This window comes from Ornithodoros turicata, unplaced genomic scaffold (genome assembly GCF_037126465.1).
Source record: "Ornithodoros turicata isolate Travis unplaced genomic scaffold, ASM3712646v1 Chromosome31, whole genome shotgun sequence".
In the NCBI taxonomy this organism is placed as follows: domain Eukaryota; kingdom Metazoa; phylum Arthropoda; class Arachnida; order Ixodida; family Argasidae; genus Ornithodoros; species Ornithodoros turicata.
Window position 1 is genome coordinate 835,137 of NW_026999355.1, and position 14,240 is coordinate 849,376.

Below are 14,240 nucleotides of genomic sequence, written 5' to 3' on the forward strand. Positions count from 1 at the left end.
TATGTCGGCAGTGTTCCCTTAGAAGTCGACCCAGGACGCGCATTTCCCCAGGGCGTCAGTCGTGACGTTGCCCACCTCTGTGAGGCCGACAACGGCGAGCCCTTTCACGAGCACCACCACCTTGGTTTTAGGAGTTTGGCTTAGGGTTTAGGGGTTAGGAGTCTTGGTTTTCCTCAGACGCTTTCAGGCATATGTCGGCACAGTTCCTTAGAAGTCGACCCAGGACGCGCATTTGCCCAGGGCGTCAGTTGTGACGTTGCCCACCTCTGTGAGGCCGACAACGGCGAGCCCTTTCACGAGCACCACCACCTTGGTTTTAGGAGTTTGGCTTAGGGTTTAGGGGTTAGGAGTCTTGGTTTTCCTCAGACGCTTTCAGACATATGTCGGCACAGTTCCCTTAGAAGTCGACCCAGGACGCGCATTTCCCCAGGGCGTCAGTCGTGACGTTGCCCACCTCTGTGAGGCCGACAACGGCGAGCCCTTTCACGAGCACCACCACCTTGGTTTTAGGAGTTTGGCTTAGGGTTTAGGGGTTAGGAGTCTTGGTTTTCCTCAGACGCTTTCAGACATATGTCGGCACAGTTCCCTTAGAAGTTGACCCAGGACGCGCATTTCCCCAGGGCTTCAGTCGTGACGTTGCCCACCTCTGTGAGGCCGACAACGGCGAGCCCTTGCACGAGCACCACCACCTTGGTTTTAGGAGTTTAGCTTAGGGTTTAGGGGTTAGGAGTCTTGGTTTTCCTCAGACGCTTTCAGACATATGTCGGCACAGTTCCCTTAGAAGTCGACCCAGGACGCGCATTTCCCCAGGGCGTCTGTCGTGACGTTGCCCACCTCTGTGAGGCCGACAACGGCGAGCCCTTTCACGAGCACCACCACCTTGGTTTTAGGAGTGTCGTCGGCTACGCTCAGGCGGGCAACGTCACGACTATCGCAGGGGGTCGTGGGGGTCGTGCATCCTGGCCCGACTTCACAAGCAACTGTGCCGACATTTGTCTTAAAGTGTCTGAGGAAAACCCAGGGAAAACACTCAGACAGCACAGCCGGCGCCCGGATTCACCACACGGCACGGTGAAGGCCAACCACTGCGCAGAATAATACCGTTGTCATTCCTGATTAGTGGAAAGCGCTGGGCATACGCCTATTTGTGACAATTTTTGTAACTGCACTCTTAAAAATGAACTTCACCGCATAGCACGCTCCTAGCCAACCATCATCTCGAGTGATATCGTTATCTGCCCTGATATTTGTTGAAAACGAGAGGCGTACGCCTTTTTGTGACACTTATGCTGCTCATAATTGTCACAGAAATGGCGTACGCCTTCCGGCCCAAGGCGAGTAGCATTGAAAACGTCATCAAAATCGTGTCGCACACTATAGAACGAGACACAACATTTGAAAAGTAAAATCTGACAGCACCTACACTGTTAAAACAGAACTTCACCACATAGCACGTTCCTAGCCAACCATCATACCGAATGATATCATTCTGTGTCATGATTTGTTCAAAACAGGGGGGAGGCGCCTATCTGGGACAAGATAATCTGTCCCAGATAGGCGCCTCCTCCCATTTTCAACAAATCAATGCACAGAATGATATCATTCGGTGTGATGGTTGGCTAGGAGCGTGCAATGTGGTGAAGTTCTGTTTTAACAGTGTATATAGTCGACTGAATTTAAGAAAATCCGGAAGAGCACCAAAGAAAGCTGCCGAAATTTCAATATCTGTTAAACTTGGAGCCAACTTGTTTCACTCTCTCGTATACACTCTTAAAAATGAACTTCACTGCATAGCACGCTCTTAACCAACCATAATCTCGAATGATATGGTTATCTGCCCTGGGGGCTTAATCGCTTCATCGTCGTTACGATCGTTACAAGCTAACGAGTGGCAGAAAATTCAAAAAGGCGGGCGGGAAATTTAAAAAGGTGGGCACGTGATAAAACACGTGCACAGCGGTCTTCGCGCGATACTTGAAGGCCGTGGTACACGTCACGCGCAATGTGTCACGTGCCCACCTTTTTGAATTTCCCGCCACTCGTTAGCTTGTAGCGACCGTAACGACGATGAAGCGATTAAGCCTCCTGATTTGTTGAAAACGGGAGGCGTACGCCTTTTTTGTGACACTTATGCTGTTCATAATTGTCACAGAAAAGGCGAACGCCTCCCGTTATCAACAAATCAGGGCAGATAACGATATCATTTGGGATGATGGTTGGCTAGGAGCGTGCTTGCGGTGAAGTTCATTTTTAAGAGTGTAGTACGAGAAAAAAAAAAAGAGAGAAACTAAATGCGTCAAGTTTCTGCAACGAAACTCACAAATCAGCTTGTCGTGTTTCTGCTCAACTCTTATTGTTGTTTAAATAGTCAACAAATTTTAATCCCGTATTTCCATGTACGATACTGTGCAGAAAGTTTTGGCGCCTGACGCGTGTAGGTAGACCAATAACAATGATTTTGACATTTAGATGATTTAGTCGATAAATTAATGAACGGGTCAACTGTTCTCCTTCAATACCAGCTGCACAGGGCTTCTCGAAAGCGACTCGCTATGTGGTTGTTTTGTTGCATAGACTGCCTCCGGAGGCTTCTCTATATCACAACCTACAACATTATAACGTCCATGTCATAATCGGCAACCCTTACGAGAAGCCCGTCCGCACGATCCGCTAGGGGCGCTGCTCATCGGCCCACGAGATCTACGCCATGATTGGACAATGGAAATTCGAATTTTGAACGCGCAGAAGCGGGCGTACGACTACCGTAGCAGACGACAAGGACGACAGCAACCATAGAAATCGTAAGCAGAAAGGCCAGAAGAAAAGCTGGGAGAGAGAGTGATGGGGAAGAGCAAAGGAGTTGTACCGATGCAAGACCCTCTCCCAATGTCCAAGTCCGGGAGGCGCCATGATCAATATTTTGGATTGGGCCGGATTCCGCCACAGCCTTTCGACGTGTGAAGACCAGACAGGTTCGGCGCAACGGTATCCAATCCAATGCAGGTCGCTTCCGCTCTGCTCTGTGTGCCATGCCGTGTGCGAAGTGTGTTTGTCTTGTCTGCCATCACCTGTGCGCTTGGATTCTCTAGGGAACGAGTATCGTACGGTTTAAAACTTGTGCTGCAACATGAAACAACAGCGCAGGGAACTCGTAGGTGCCGCCGTTCGTAACACGCTTGGCCTACCGGCGGCTCACATGTCGGCCTCACCTCGCCCTCACATGTCCTCTTCGCTGGCTTGGTTTCTAGTTATTATAAGAGTTCTATATGACAGCAACAGCTCCTATGAAAATGTGTAGAATGATGATGATAATCGACTTGAGAAAGAAGCATCTCTCGTGGGACATCTACCGCTTGTACAAAAATACTAAGGAAAGCTGAAGTACACAGTGTTACAGAAATTGAGGCCGCTCCGATGAGTGGCGCCACCGGTAGCTTCCAAATGCGGCACTCACTAGGAAGGAGTGCCTATAACATGGTCGCTATAATCTAGTAGGTGGTGCTCTATACAGTACAGAAAAGTCTATACATGCACTGCTATTGCCTCCCAGCCTCAACCGTGGCCTACTACTTTGTGCGAAAGATGTACTCTTGGAGCGTGGCCTACTACACCACAGTGAACGCTGTGTCTTCGGGGGTCACCTACGCATTCTACTTTCCCACCATGTTTCTCTTCACCCGGGTGCGGCAAGTATCAGATCTCTGGATGGCTGCCGTAGGAACTTTCTTCTCTGTGGCCCAGTTCGTTATATGCGGGCTAGCTTACAAGGACTGGTTATATTACGTTCGTGAGTATGGCTTTATGCATTCAGGACGCGCTAAAGTGCACAAATTTGTCCTTGCGAAATGAAAGATGCCAACAACAACAGGAAACACATGCACTGATGATGATGGTAATATAAAATGATGAGGTGAGGAGCACAGCTACACGAGGACCCCTAGCTCTGTGAACGATTGCACTCATTTCACTTCATTTTCACTCATCTAATGTCTCACATGTACTGGTTTAGGGTGCGACACCCTAAGGGTGAAGCACCCCATGTCATTGTCATCATCTGTTTGTTGTTGTTGTTGTTTGTCACAGACAGGGCAGTAACTCGACCTAATGGAACTCGTTACAAGTCAAGTTACTTTGTGAAGTTCCAAGTTATGAAGATGAGCTCGAAGTTCCCAAGTTACTTTGGAAGAGTAATGAGTTACGTTCAAGTTACTTGCTACGAAGGAATGCACTACTTCGTTCTTGACCATTTCATAATTAGTTGAGATCAACTGATGTCAGAAAAGGTGGTGCAGCACGCTTCATAATAGACTCTTTTCATCTGACGTCACTGTCGCAGACGGCATAGCCTTTCCCCCTGCTTGTGGCAGCCATACTTTTGTGCATGGCGCGTGCACGCCACCAGCATTAACTGTGGTGCGAGCACGTGCGAACACAAAAGTATGGCGGACGGAATGAGGTCAGTGAAAAGGGTCTATAGACAATTAATAGCCTCCCGTAAGACAAGCATGACGCGTCGGTGAAGATGTGTGTGTTCTTGCTCTCTGACTGTGTAGGACTTGACGTCTGTGTTTGCGAACTACTGTAGAGGAGGTGTTGTTCCTCTACATGAGTCCCGACCGACGGTGATGGTATGCCACGGAGAGGCGATGACGGTGGCCTATCTCCATGGCCGCGCCGGTGGAACTGAGGCAGGTGCTCCGGGCGCGTGGCCATCTTCGTCGTTGTCCACGGCCCGCTACACTACGCTTGATGGGGCACACTTTTTTCCATGAGGCCAAAAATCATGTCAGAAACCGCGCTGACGGCGGCCAGCGTCTTACGCCGGAGACTTATGCCCACACACAAATACAAGCAAAGGCAAAACCATTCCGCTCCAGTGGCTACCTTCGCACAAAAGCGTGCCGGGAACCGAACCAGCTGACCGACTTGCGAAAGCGGCAGCCCATACCGCGACGGTCTTCAGGACTCCTCCTAGCCAATACATCTGCCGACAGGCCATAAGGACCCGCATCTGGTCATTCCACTCCGACGAACCAACAACCAACACCTGGAAACTGAGGGCAACCTCTCCAGCACAGCAACACCTCCGGCCGCAGTGGTTTATCCAGAATCCAAGCCGAGGGGTGTTGGAAAAAATAGGGGGGGGGGGGGTCATTATTATAGTTACATCATTACAGCTTAACATATCATTACCGACATGCGTCTAAAGCTGAAATCGCAAGGGCACCCCCTGTAGGGGGTACACAGGTGAAAAAGTTAGGGGGGTGTCACTGAACATTTGGGGGGTACGTTTCATGGGGTGTAGGGTGGTCTGGATAAATCACTGTCTCTTGGAGCATAAGCATGGACGACTCCTCACTGCTACTGCGTGTCCGCACGACCAGCGCAAGGATTCGCACGCTGGAGTACAAATGGGACCGCACAAACCACTCCAGGCGCACCTGCAACAGATCTGAGCCATTAGCACACATCATAATCAGCTGCGATGGATACTCGGAGGCACACTCTTAAAAATGAACTTCACCGGATAGCACGCAATAAGCCAACCATCACCTCGAATGATATCGTTATCTTACCTGATTTGTTGAAAACGGGAGGCGTACGCCTTTTCTGTGACAATTATGAACAGCATAAGTGTCACAAAAAAGGCGTATGCCTTCCGTTTCCAACAAGTCAGGGCAGATAACGGTATCATTCGAGGTGATGGTTGGCTTATTGCGTGCTATGCGGTGAAGTTCATTTTTTAAGAGTGCACGGTGCTCGGAGAGTGCCGCAAATTGTCCAATACGCTTCGCTCTATGGTCTCCTCGGAGCCCTCCTTGGTAGACATAATCTACTCTATTGGCATCCCTGAGTGCTAGCTGACATGGTATATATAGCATCTTCGTTTGTCAAGTACACTCTTAAAAATGAACTTCACCTCATAGCACGCTCCTAGCCAACCATCATCTCGAATGATATCGTTATCTGACCTGATTTGTCGAAAACGGGAGGCGTACGCCTTTTCTGTGACAATTATGACCAGCATAAGTGTCACAAAAAAGGCGTACGCCTCCCGTTTCCATCAAATCAGGGCAGATAACGATATCATTGGAGATGATGGTTGGCTAAGAGCGTGCTATGCGGTGAAGTTCATTTTTAAGAGTATAGGCTAGCTGCTTTGCTGACAGTGGCCCCTCAGATGGGAAACCGAGTTCACTGAAAGATCGTCCAGCAAGGACTCCTCGCCTTTCTGAGGAGCACAGGGCTGCATACCTACGACCCAACAGTCTTCCTCTTTGCAACGCATATACAACGCCTCTCCCAGAGTGCCGCTGTAGACTGCCCAGGTAAACTGTGTGAACCCTTTATACTTCGAGAATGTTCTCTTCTGTTCGGACTGTTCTGAACTGTGAGTGCTTAGGACTAGCATTGCTTGCCGTGCTCGTTAGCCATTTCCTACTGCGCGTGCAGGACCCGGTTCCCCTCTAAAAACTAGATCACCAAGTGACTGGATTCGTGATTTGGTCGCCGTTACGGCAGGCAGACCGCTCAATAACAACGCCACTCCATCTCCACTCCATCATACTTGTTTAAACCCGTACCCTACACGTAGGAAACTTGACTGAAGAGGCACCATACGTTGCATATACCCAAATACTGCGCACCTTCCTGCTTCAGTGTGCATGGATGACATGAAGCCAAGAACAGCAACAAGCATAGGATGATGATGACATGGGATGTTTCACCGCTGGAGTGCGGCACCTTTTACATGTGTGGCATTAGCTGAGCTATATGTGGACCAAGTAGGAACGGGTGGAGCATCTCATAGAATGACAGAAATGTCCTCAGGTATGCCTGCACAGCACAGCACATGCAAACACATATAAAGAAGAAACTAAGACGTGCGATAAAGCAAATCAGCGGTCGTGTGAAGCTCTATAAATAACCGGATCCCCTGATGGTCTCGACGCGGTGGCATTCCCCGAGATTGAGCGTTGCACAGGGTTATGAAAAGAGCTGAAAATCGCCAGCCAGACTGAATGGCTTCCTGCTGATACTAGGCAACCGCATGATCTGGAAATATATGTGCCTTTTCGTTTTCTGTAGGTCACGATTTATAAGGAGACATACGTAAGAGCCACATCATTGGACCGTGCAACATTTCTAGCGTTCTGGGAACAGCTTAAGCTCCATTCTGCTATTTCTTGTTTCAGAGTTTGCCGTTGGCATCCCGACGTTTTTAGGTAGCGTGGGCATCCGAACTCACCTGTCGAAAATCGTGGAAGGCCATGAAGTCGGTGAGTCTTTTTTCTTGTCTATTACTTATTTGCTACTTACAGATTATATGTATTATCCTCGTTAGTTGTTTCATGTAAAATCATTGGCGCAGAACACGCATGGGCGCCGCGTGTGTACTGAATGCAGGGGCGTATATATAGGGGAGGGGGTCTGGCTGTCCTGACCTCCCCCTCACAGTTTTGTCGTCACCTAGAGCTTCAATTGATCTTAGGCAGTTTATGTAGCATGCTGTCCTAGACCTAGCTGACCCCCCCCCCCCAACTCCTACCCATCTAGAACACTGGGTTCACTGGCAGCCGCTACAGCTGGCCAGTAGGAGCAGGGTTTAGGTGCTCCGGGTACCCTGTTGTGTGGGTGGAGGGTGAGGATGAGGTTTGGGCGAGTTAAGGATAGGAGCGGGTTTGTGTGTGTTACTTCATATAGGTGGGATTGAGTCTGTCTGCGCTGATTGACTATCTTCATTGTTTTTGATGAGGCCCCTGAAATGTTTGTCCTCTTGTTGGTGCCGGGAAAAGGTCCTGCATGGGACTCCGGGTCCTTTGGCCTTCTTTGCTTCTTTGCGTCGGACAAGTCACACAACAGTGCGCCGAGGTGATGCAGATTGGAAGGACTGGAATGGAAGAATTTGCGTTGCCTATGCCAGGCACAGTTCGTAACTGCTGGCTTTGGACAGTGCTTGAACTTTCAATCCAAGTAATGAATAATGCCATTACGCATTACTTGGCCAAAATGGAATGATATTGCATTACTCCTCCACAAAGTCTAACCCATTAGCATTACAACGATCGATGTAATGCATTGCGCCCCACCGTTGCTTTGCAGACACTTTTTGCCGTTACATTTGAGGTTCTTGTTTACCCATCGTGAGCAGTTTGTTCATTACTCTCCCCCGTGATAATCCGTATGATCTCTTCGGGATGGCTTTCTTTTTGTGTGAAGGAATTTCAGCACCCGCTATGTCGCTCTCAGACAGGTAAAATTAGTCCTCTTATAGACACACCCCTGTGGCGTCATTCATGATCATATTTTGTCTGGTGACCTAAAGCCAGGAATTATCCTTGTATCAATCATCGTCAGCTTTCTCTTTGATTTTGTACGGGCGATTTTGTTATGTTTCACGTCGAAACCGAAGAATATCGACGGAAACGCGCTCATTTTTTCTAGTGCAAATTGTGATTCTGCATCCGTGGGGAAATCAGCTTAGTGGAGTTCCTCCCATATGACCTGATGCCTGCACACCGCTGGCTACAGCACTGGTTACGCGAAGGGATGGCTTGGTTGGTTCCGATGAATAAAAATAAAATAAATGAGGTATGGCGCCCATGGAGAGAGTGAGCTACTTGGAAGACGAAAATTGCTATTTTTAGCCACCCTTTTTCAAGATTTTGTCCCGGCACTCCTCCCTTCCAAGGGCTTTCCCTGAATGCATCACCAGTTTGACGATCAACTCTTGATACATTATCGGCGTTCAGTGTGGAAGTTCCATGCGTATCGATCGCTGTTATAGAGTCAGTGGGCACAAAGAAAACTGAGGCAAGTGACAAACTCGGAGAAAGACACGCAACGGTTCTCAAAAAACCGGAGCTCCAGAATTCAGTCATCACGTCTCGAGCTCTCTTGGAGATTCGCCGTCGAGGTCCCCGCTGTCGCAAAGGCACGAACATATCCGAAGAATATAATGGATCTGGAATGTTGTGGAGGTTTTGGGCCGCTTTTCGCTAGCCCGCAAGGGTGGGCTTACACCCTTACCCGAGCGATCTCGGAATTAGCTACCCTCACTCTATTCAAAGGGGAAATTCAGTCACCCCCATACAACACGTATGGGTAGTGATATCTAATCTATTCGGGCCGCAACACTTAATGTTGTTAGTCAGACAGCACTATGGCTATGCACACCACCGTATCATGTGCCAATTGCCGATAATAAGAACAATAGAGAGTACAGTCGACCCCCATTTATCCGGACTTCATTTATCCGGATCCCGCGGTATCCGGACAAAAGGCACAGAAACGGATGTATTTTGTTCTCGTTTATCCGGACTTCAGCTTCCAGACTCGGACAATAATTCCAGGGAACGAAAGTCGAAAATTATTGTAATCCAGCTTCAGTTATCCGGACTACCGTGAGTAAGAGGAGACACTGACCCCGCTTCGTCGCCCTTTTGGCTGTGTTGGGGTTATTCCCGTCACACGTTAGGGACCTACATTCCTCCGTAGGGGAGACAACCGTGCGCGATGACCCCCTTTTCTATTTGTGTGCGTTGGGTCACGTTGACCAGTCGAGTCATTTGGAAATATCTCGAGTAACTGTCCGGTTCTAGAAGGGAAAACTCCAACCCGAGGGCCTGCTGCTTACGGCCCGTTGGCCGATGAAGACATTCCCCTAGGTGAGCTGCGATCCCTGATGCAGAGGCTCACTGCGACTGCCGTAGATGATGCTGCGGTTTCTGACTACGTTGACGTTGATAAGGATGATGACGCGTGCGCAGCTATGACTGATGACGGTGTGATTGCTGCTGTTGCCTCCGATGATGTGCAGCAAGACGGTGCCGATGACGCCAGTGAGAAACAAGGCTCCGACATGGACACTTTGCGCCCGCACTGACATTCTTCCAGCAGCGCAACAGCGTGGCTCAACTCTATGCAATTAGCAAAAGTTTGCACGAATCGAGTGCCTACACTATACTATGTAACAGCTGTCATTGACGAGATTTCTGTGTTTTAATTAAACATTGCTTTGTAGGACGTTTCTATTCGGTCGTTTCATTTATCCGGATGCCCCGGTATCCGGACGATTTCGTCGGGAACGGGAAAGTCCGGATAAACGGGGGTCGACTGTATATTTCCAGAGGGATAGTGAGTCAATTACATTTACCGATTGATGGTGGTGGTGGTGGCATTCCGTTGTTGGCCGATTGACGTGCAGCACGTTTCCCCACCAACAACCAATGCTGGACAATAGCTGGCCGGAGGAAGAATTATACCGTATATCCGCAAGAGTGACACTCCCGCGGAGTGTTCTAGTGGGAAAAAATGCAACACCTGCTCACGAGGCGGAAGATCCACCGCGTCTTCCGTCGCCATTCGCATGACGTCGGAATATCGGAATAGCGTACTGGGGGTGTTGGAGTACTGCCGGAACGGAAGTGGCTGAGCATGCCTGCAGGCATGGTATAGGTAATTTCATGTGGAAATGACGTCAGTACCCATGTTACTCCTCGCTTCCGGGCCTCGCACAGCTTCGGGTAGGTTTATAGAAGGTGCCTGGTGATCACTGCGTGTTTAAAATTGTTTCCACAGCCGCTTCTGAAGCAGTATGAGTGGCTGTTAGGCTGTTGTCAGGGGCTGACTCTTCCCTTCAGGAATAGCCATTGACAACAGGACTACAATGCCAGGTATTGACACAGCGACGGTAATGCTGCGCACTTTTCCTCCGTATGAATGTATGCAAGAGTAGGAAACTCACAACATCAAAAATGAATTTTTGACATTTTGATTTTGACACAATTTTTATTTTTAGCCCCCCCCCCCCGGCTGAAAATCGCACAATTTGTTTGTTTGTTGTGCGTGCGTGCGCGCGCGCGTGTGTGTATATATATATATGTATATGGTTCCCATCTGTCCGGATTTCACCCAGACAGAAATTCAAGGCTTGGTTCGGTGTCCGCGTGAAGGTGTAATCCGGACATAATTGTTCGCCAATTGGCCCAAGCCGGAGTAAACACTTTACCACTTCAGTTTTTCGTTTGCGTCATCGTCCCCAAAACTTGAGCGAAAAAACATGAAGATACAGGAGAGAACCTGATTATTGAACCCTCTGTGCCCAGTGCTCAGCTTTCAAGTCTCAAGAATTTGATACGGTACTTCACAGTCCCCTTCGTCCAACCCAAGACGGGGCAAAAAATGGAGGACGGCGTGGTAGTAACATCTCCCCATAGAACGCATAGTTTGAGATAGTTCACACAGAACTGGGCGCAATGCAAATGAAATTGACAGGATCAATAAAAATGCAACGTTTTGCATTCCAGCCGGCCAGTCAGGGGCCTTCCTGCTTGTCTTGCCTTTCAGCGACACCGGGCTGCCATCAACTTCTACTGGTTTTCAGCCTGACACCCATCTATTCGCAGTCTGAGATAACTAAAACAACGTTTGGTTAAAAAAGAAAATTCATACATCGTATGGATTCAAAGGCCGATGTACACAAAGCACCCCCCCCCCCCCCCGTGTTCGGTATTGGCCAACGGAAAAGGTGGCAACCCTAGTGTGTGCGTGGGGCGGCACGTGTGGGGGCACGTGTTTGGTGTGCGTGCGTGTGAGCCTGTGTGCGCTTGTGTTTGTGTGTGAACGTGTGTGTGGTTTTCCGCGCATTTGTGTCCGCGCGCGCGACCGTGTGTGAGCGTGTGCATGTCTTTGTGTAAATGAGTGTGTGAGAGAGTGTGCATGAGCGTGTGTGTCTGTGTCCGAGCTTGTGCGTGAGTGCGCTAACACAGGTGCGCGTGTCTTTGTGTGTGAGCGAGCGAGTATGTGTGTGTGCACGCGTGTGAGCCTTCGTGGGTGATAGCGTTGAGCTCATGCGCTAACGTGGCTGCAGCAAGCTATGACTTCTTTTTTTTTTTGCACATCTTCTGCTGGAGTATTCTGGGGCGTTTCGCACGGGCACCTCCATGGCTAGAAGGTTTGTAACCTAATGTAAACACACGCTTAAACTGAGAGGTTCACGGTAGTCGATCGACGATTTCAGAAGAGTCGCTTTGCTTTTTTGCTTCTAGCGTTCCGCATTCCTTTTTCGTATTTTATTCCAGCTACCGATGCAGTGCTATACGGTCTTCCGAATTTTGCAGGAAAGGTGTTCTCGTTCTTCGCATGCTTCGAGTCCATCCTTCCAATTGCTGGAGAGGTCGTATTCACCAAGATCTTCCAATGGTCTCTTGACTTCTTCCCAGGAATGGTGTACCTCACAGCAGCTGCCCTTTCATTCTGCGCCGTTCTGTTGATCGGGTAATATTGCATTATGTCGTGTGTTCTTTCTTGTGTTTTCTTTGTTTTCGACAAAGAACATTTCCTATACCTACATGCATTATTACACTAGTGGTACTTTCTACACAGCACGGCGAGAACGGTAAGTTTCTAGGAGGGATGATGATGATGTGTAATTATGTATATTTGTACACATCTACAAAGTGTTTTAGCTTTTAGCTGCACCAGCTTCATAAAGGGATAGTTTGCTCCCTAACGAACCTGAAAAAAAATAGAAAGAAAGAAACGTGCTGGACATGTGCAATAGACAATGAACAACTACCCGCCAATCGCTTTCGTTCAAAATCGACATATTTTCAGTATTTTCCTGTGGCCGAGCGCCGGGGGAGGAGCATATTAAGTGATGGGGCGGTCTACTCGCGTGACGTTGCTCCGGGCCTTAGCGATAGGAAGCCACATCTCGATGCCGAGGAAACGGCACCGCCCTCTTGACGTCACATTGTTCTCAGACAGACGTAGCGAGCGCGTCCTTCTCCGCGGGAAAGCCTGCACTTGCGTGGTTCTCGTTGCTTTTAGAGTCACTAAATAGGGGTACAGAGTATCGCATTCCTTTTCCGCGCTGGAGCCGCCGTTCGGTGTCCGCGTATCACGCGGTTTCTCCTTCCAAGAACGCGTCGTCGTATTGAGTCCCCTCCATCCAAAACCGGTTTCTTCTGTTGCGAGCTGGCTCCCTGCGCACTGTTCTCCAGCGGAGAAGGGGGCGGTTGTCGTCCCATTGCTAGGCGACGCAACCGCGCCGGACCCAAGATGGTGGTCCCGCTCGCCGGCGTGGCTCAGTGTCGCTATTCTGCTCCCTATTTAGTGACTCTGGTTGCTTTCAGATGCCTCCAATAAATCATGCCTCCGACGAAGGTCACACACGAGCCCGAGGCATACGCGTATGGCGGGCTAGTACGCCGTCATGTGAGCAAGTGCTCAATGGTGGCTGGGGCGCTGACCAGAGGCATCGGAAGCCCTTCACGGCAGGGGGGGGGGGGGGCCCTAACCTAACCTAACCGAACCTAGAAGAGAGCACTACGGTGCATGGTTCTAGATTGAGAAGTATGGCAAATACAAAAATGGGAGCCACTGATGCGCTTACTAGACATGATTAGTCCAAGCAATCCGATGACTATAGGGAAGACCATCTCGCGTTCTTGATTACCTTGAGGCGAAAAACAGATTGGCATTAGAGCTGGAAAACTGAAATACTTGTTGGTGGTTTCATTAAATGCGGTACGACAAATTTTTAGACGTACGTACGCGAGCGGTGGCGTGTTTCTTTATTTTTTAGAATAGAATAGAAAAAAAGAAGAACGAAATGGAAACGTAGGTTGCACTGATGCGCCCAGCTGTTCCATTACCCTGATGTGTTGTTCCATTCCTTGATGTGTGAAAGCACTGAATGATTTAAAAGATTACTTCAGCACGTATGTTCTTGAGGTAGTTCGCCAGGGCACACAGCACAGGCTGTTGGTGCTGCTTTGGCCAGCTCCCCAGTGCCTTCTCAGCACTAAAATGTCGGTTGCCAAGTATAGTAAGGGCGTTCTTCAGTGTTTGCCGACTAGAGTCGAAGCGTCGGCAGGTGACCAGCACGTGCTCCGAGTTCTCCACGGTCCCGCAAGTTGAACAGTTCGGCGATCCAACGACACCTATCTTATAAAGGAATGCTGCTGCGAACGGGACGTTGAGTCGCTTTATCTTTTTGTTCTCGTCAAACGTACAATGACTACGTCCGGAAAGGGTGTCATTGTTGCTGCTCTAATAAGGCTCTGTCGAGTGTTCTGGTCATGGCTCAGGCAAAAACAGTCAGATTTGCCAATCGAGTCATCAAAAGACCAGCGAACTCTCATTAAAAACTAGCCGCAAGATAAGAGCTTCTCTTTCTAGCCACGAATGCTTCCCAGAGTTGATCAAAAAGAAGGCGGCGTCCTTCCCTGGAG

At 49.2% G+C, this 14,240-nt stretch overlaps 1 protein-coding gene across 5 annotated transcripts in view; it reads left to right on the forward strand.

The window, feature by feature from the left end:
• The window catches only part of LOC135373761 (uncharacterized), a 45,899-nt gene that overhangs the window by 25,824 nt on the left and 5,835 nt on the right, over positions 1 to 14,240 (forward strand). For 4 of the 5 annotated variants that reach the window (XM_064606846.1, XM_064606845.1, XM_064606849.1 and 1 more), the window contains 3 exons: positions 3,551 to 3,787; positions 7,197 to 7,280; positions 12,123 to 12,279. In XM_064606846.1, coding sequence (XP_064462916.1) covers positions 3,551 to 3,787; positions 7,197 to 7,280; positions 12,123 to 12,279 — 478 coding nt within the window. The remainder of the gene's footprint in view (positions 1 to 3,550; positions 3,788 to 7,196; positions 7,281 to 12,122; positions 12,280 to 14,240) is intronic. The other variant, XM_064606850.1, reaches the window with a different exon arrangement.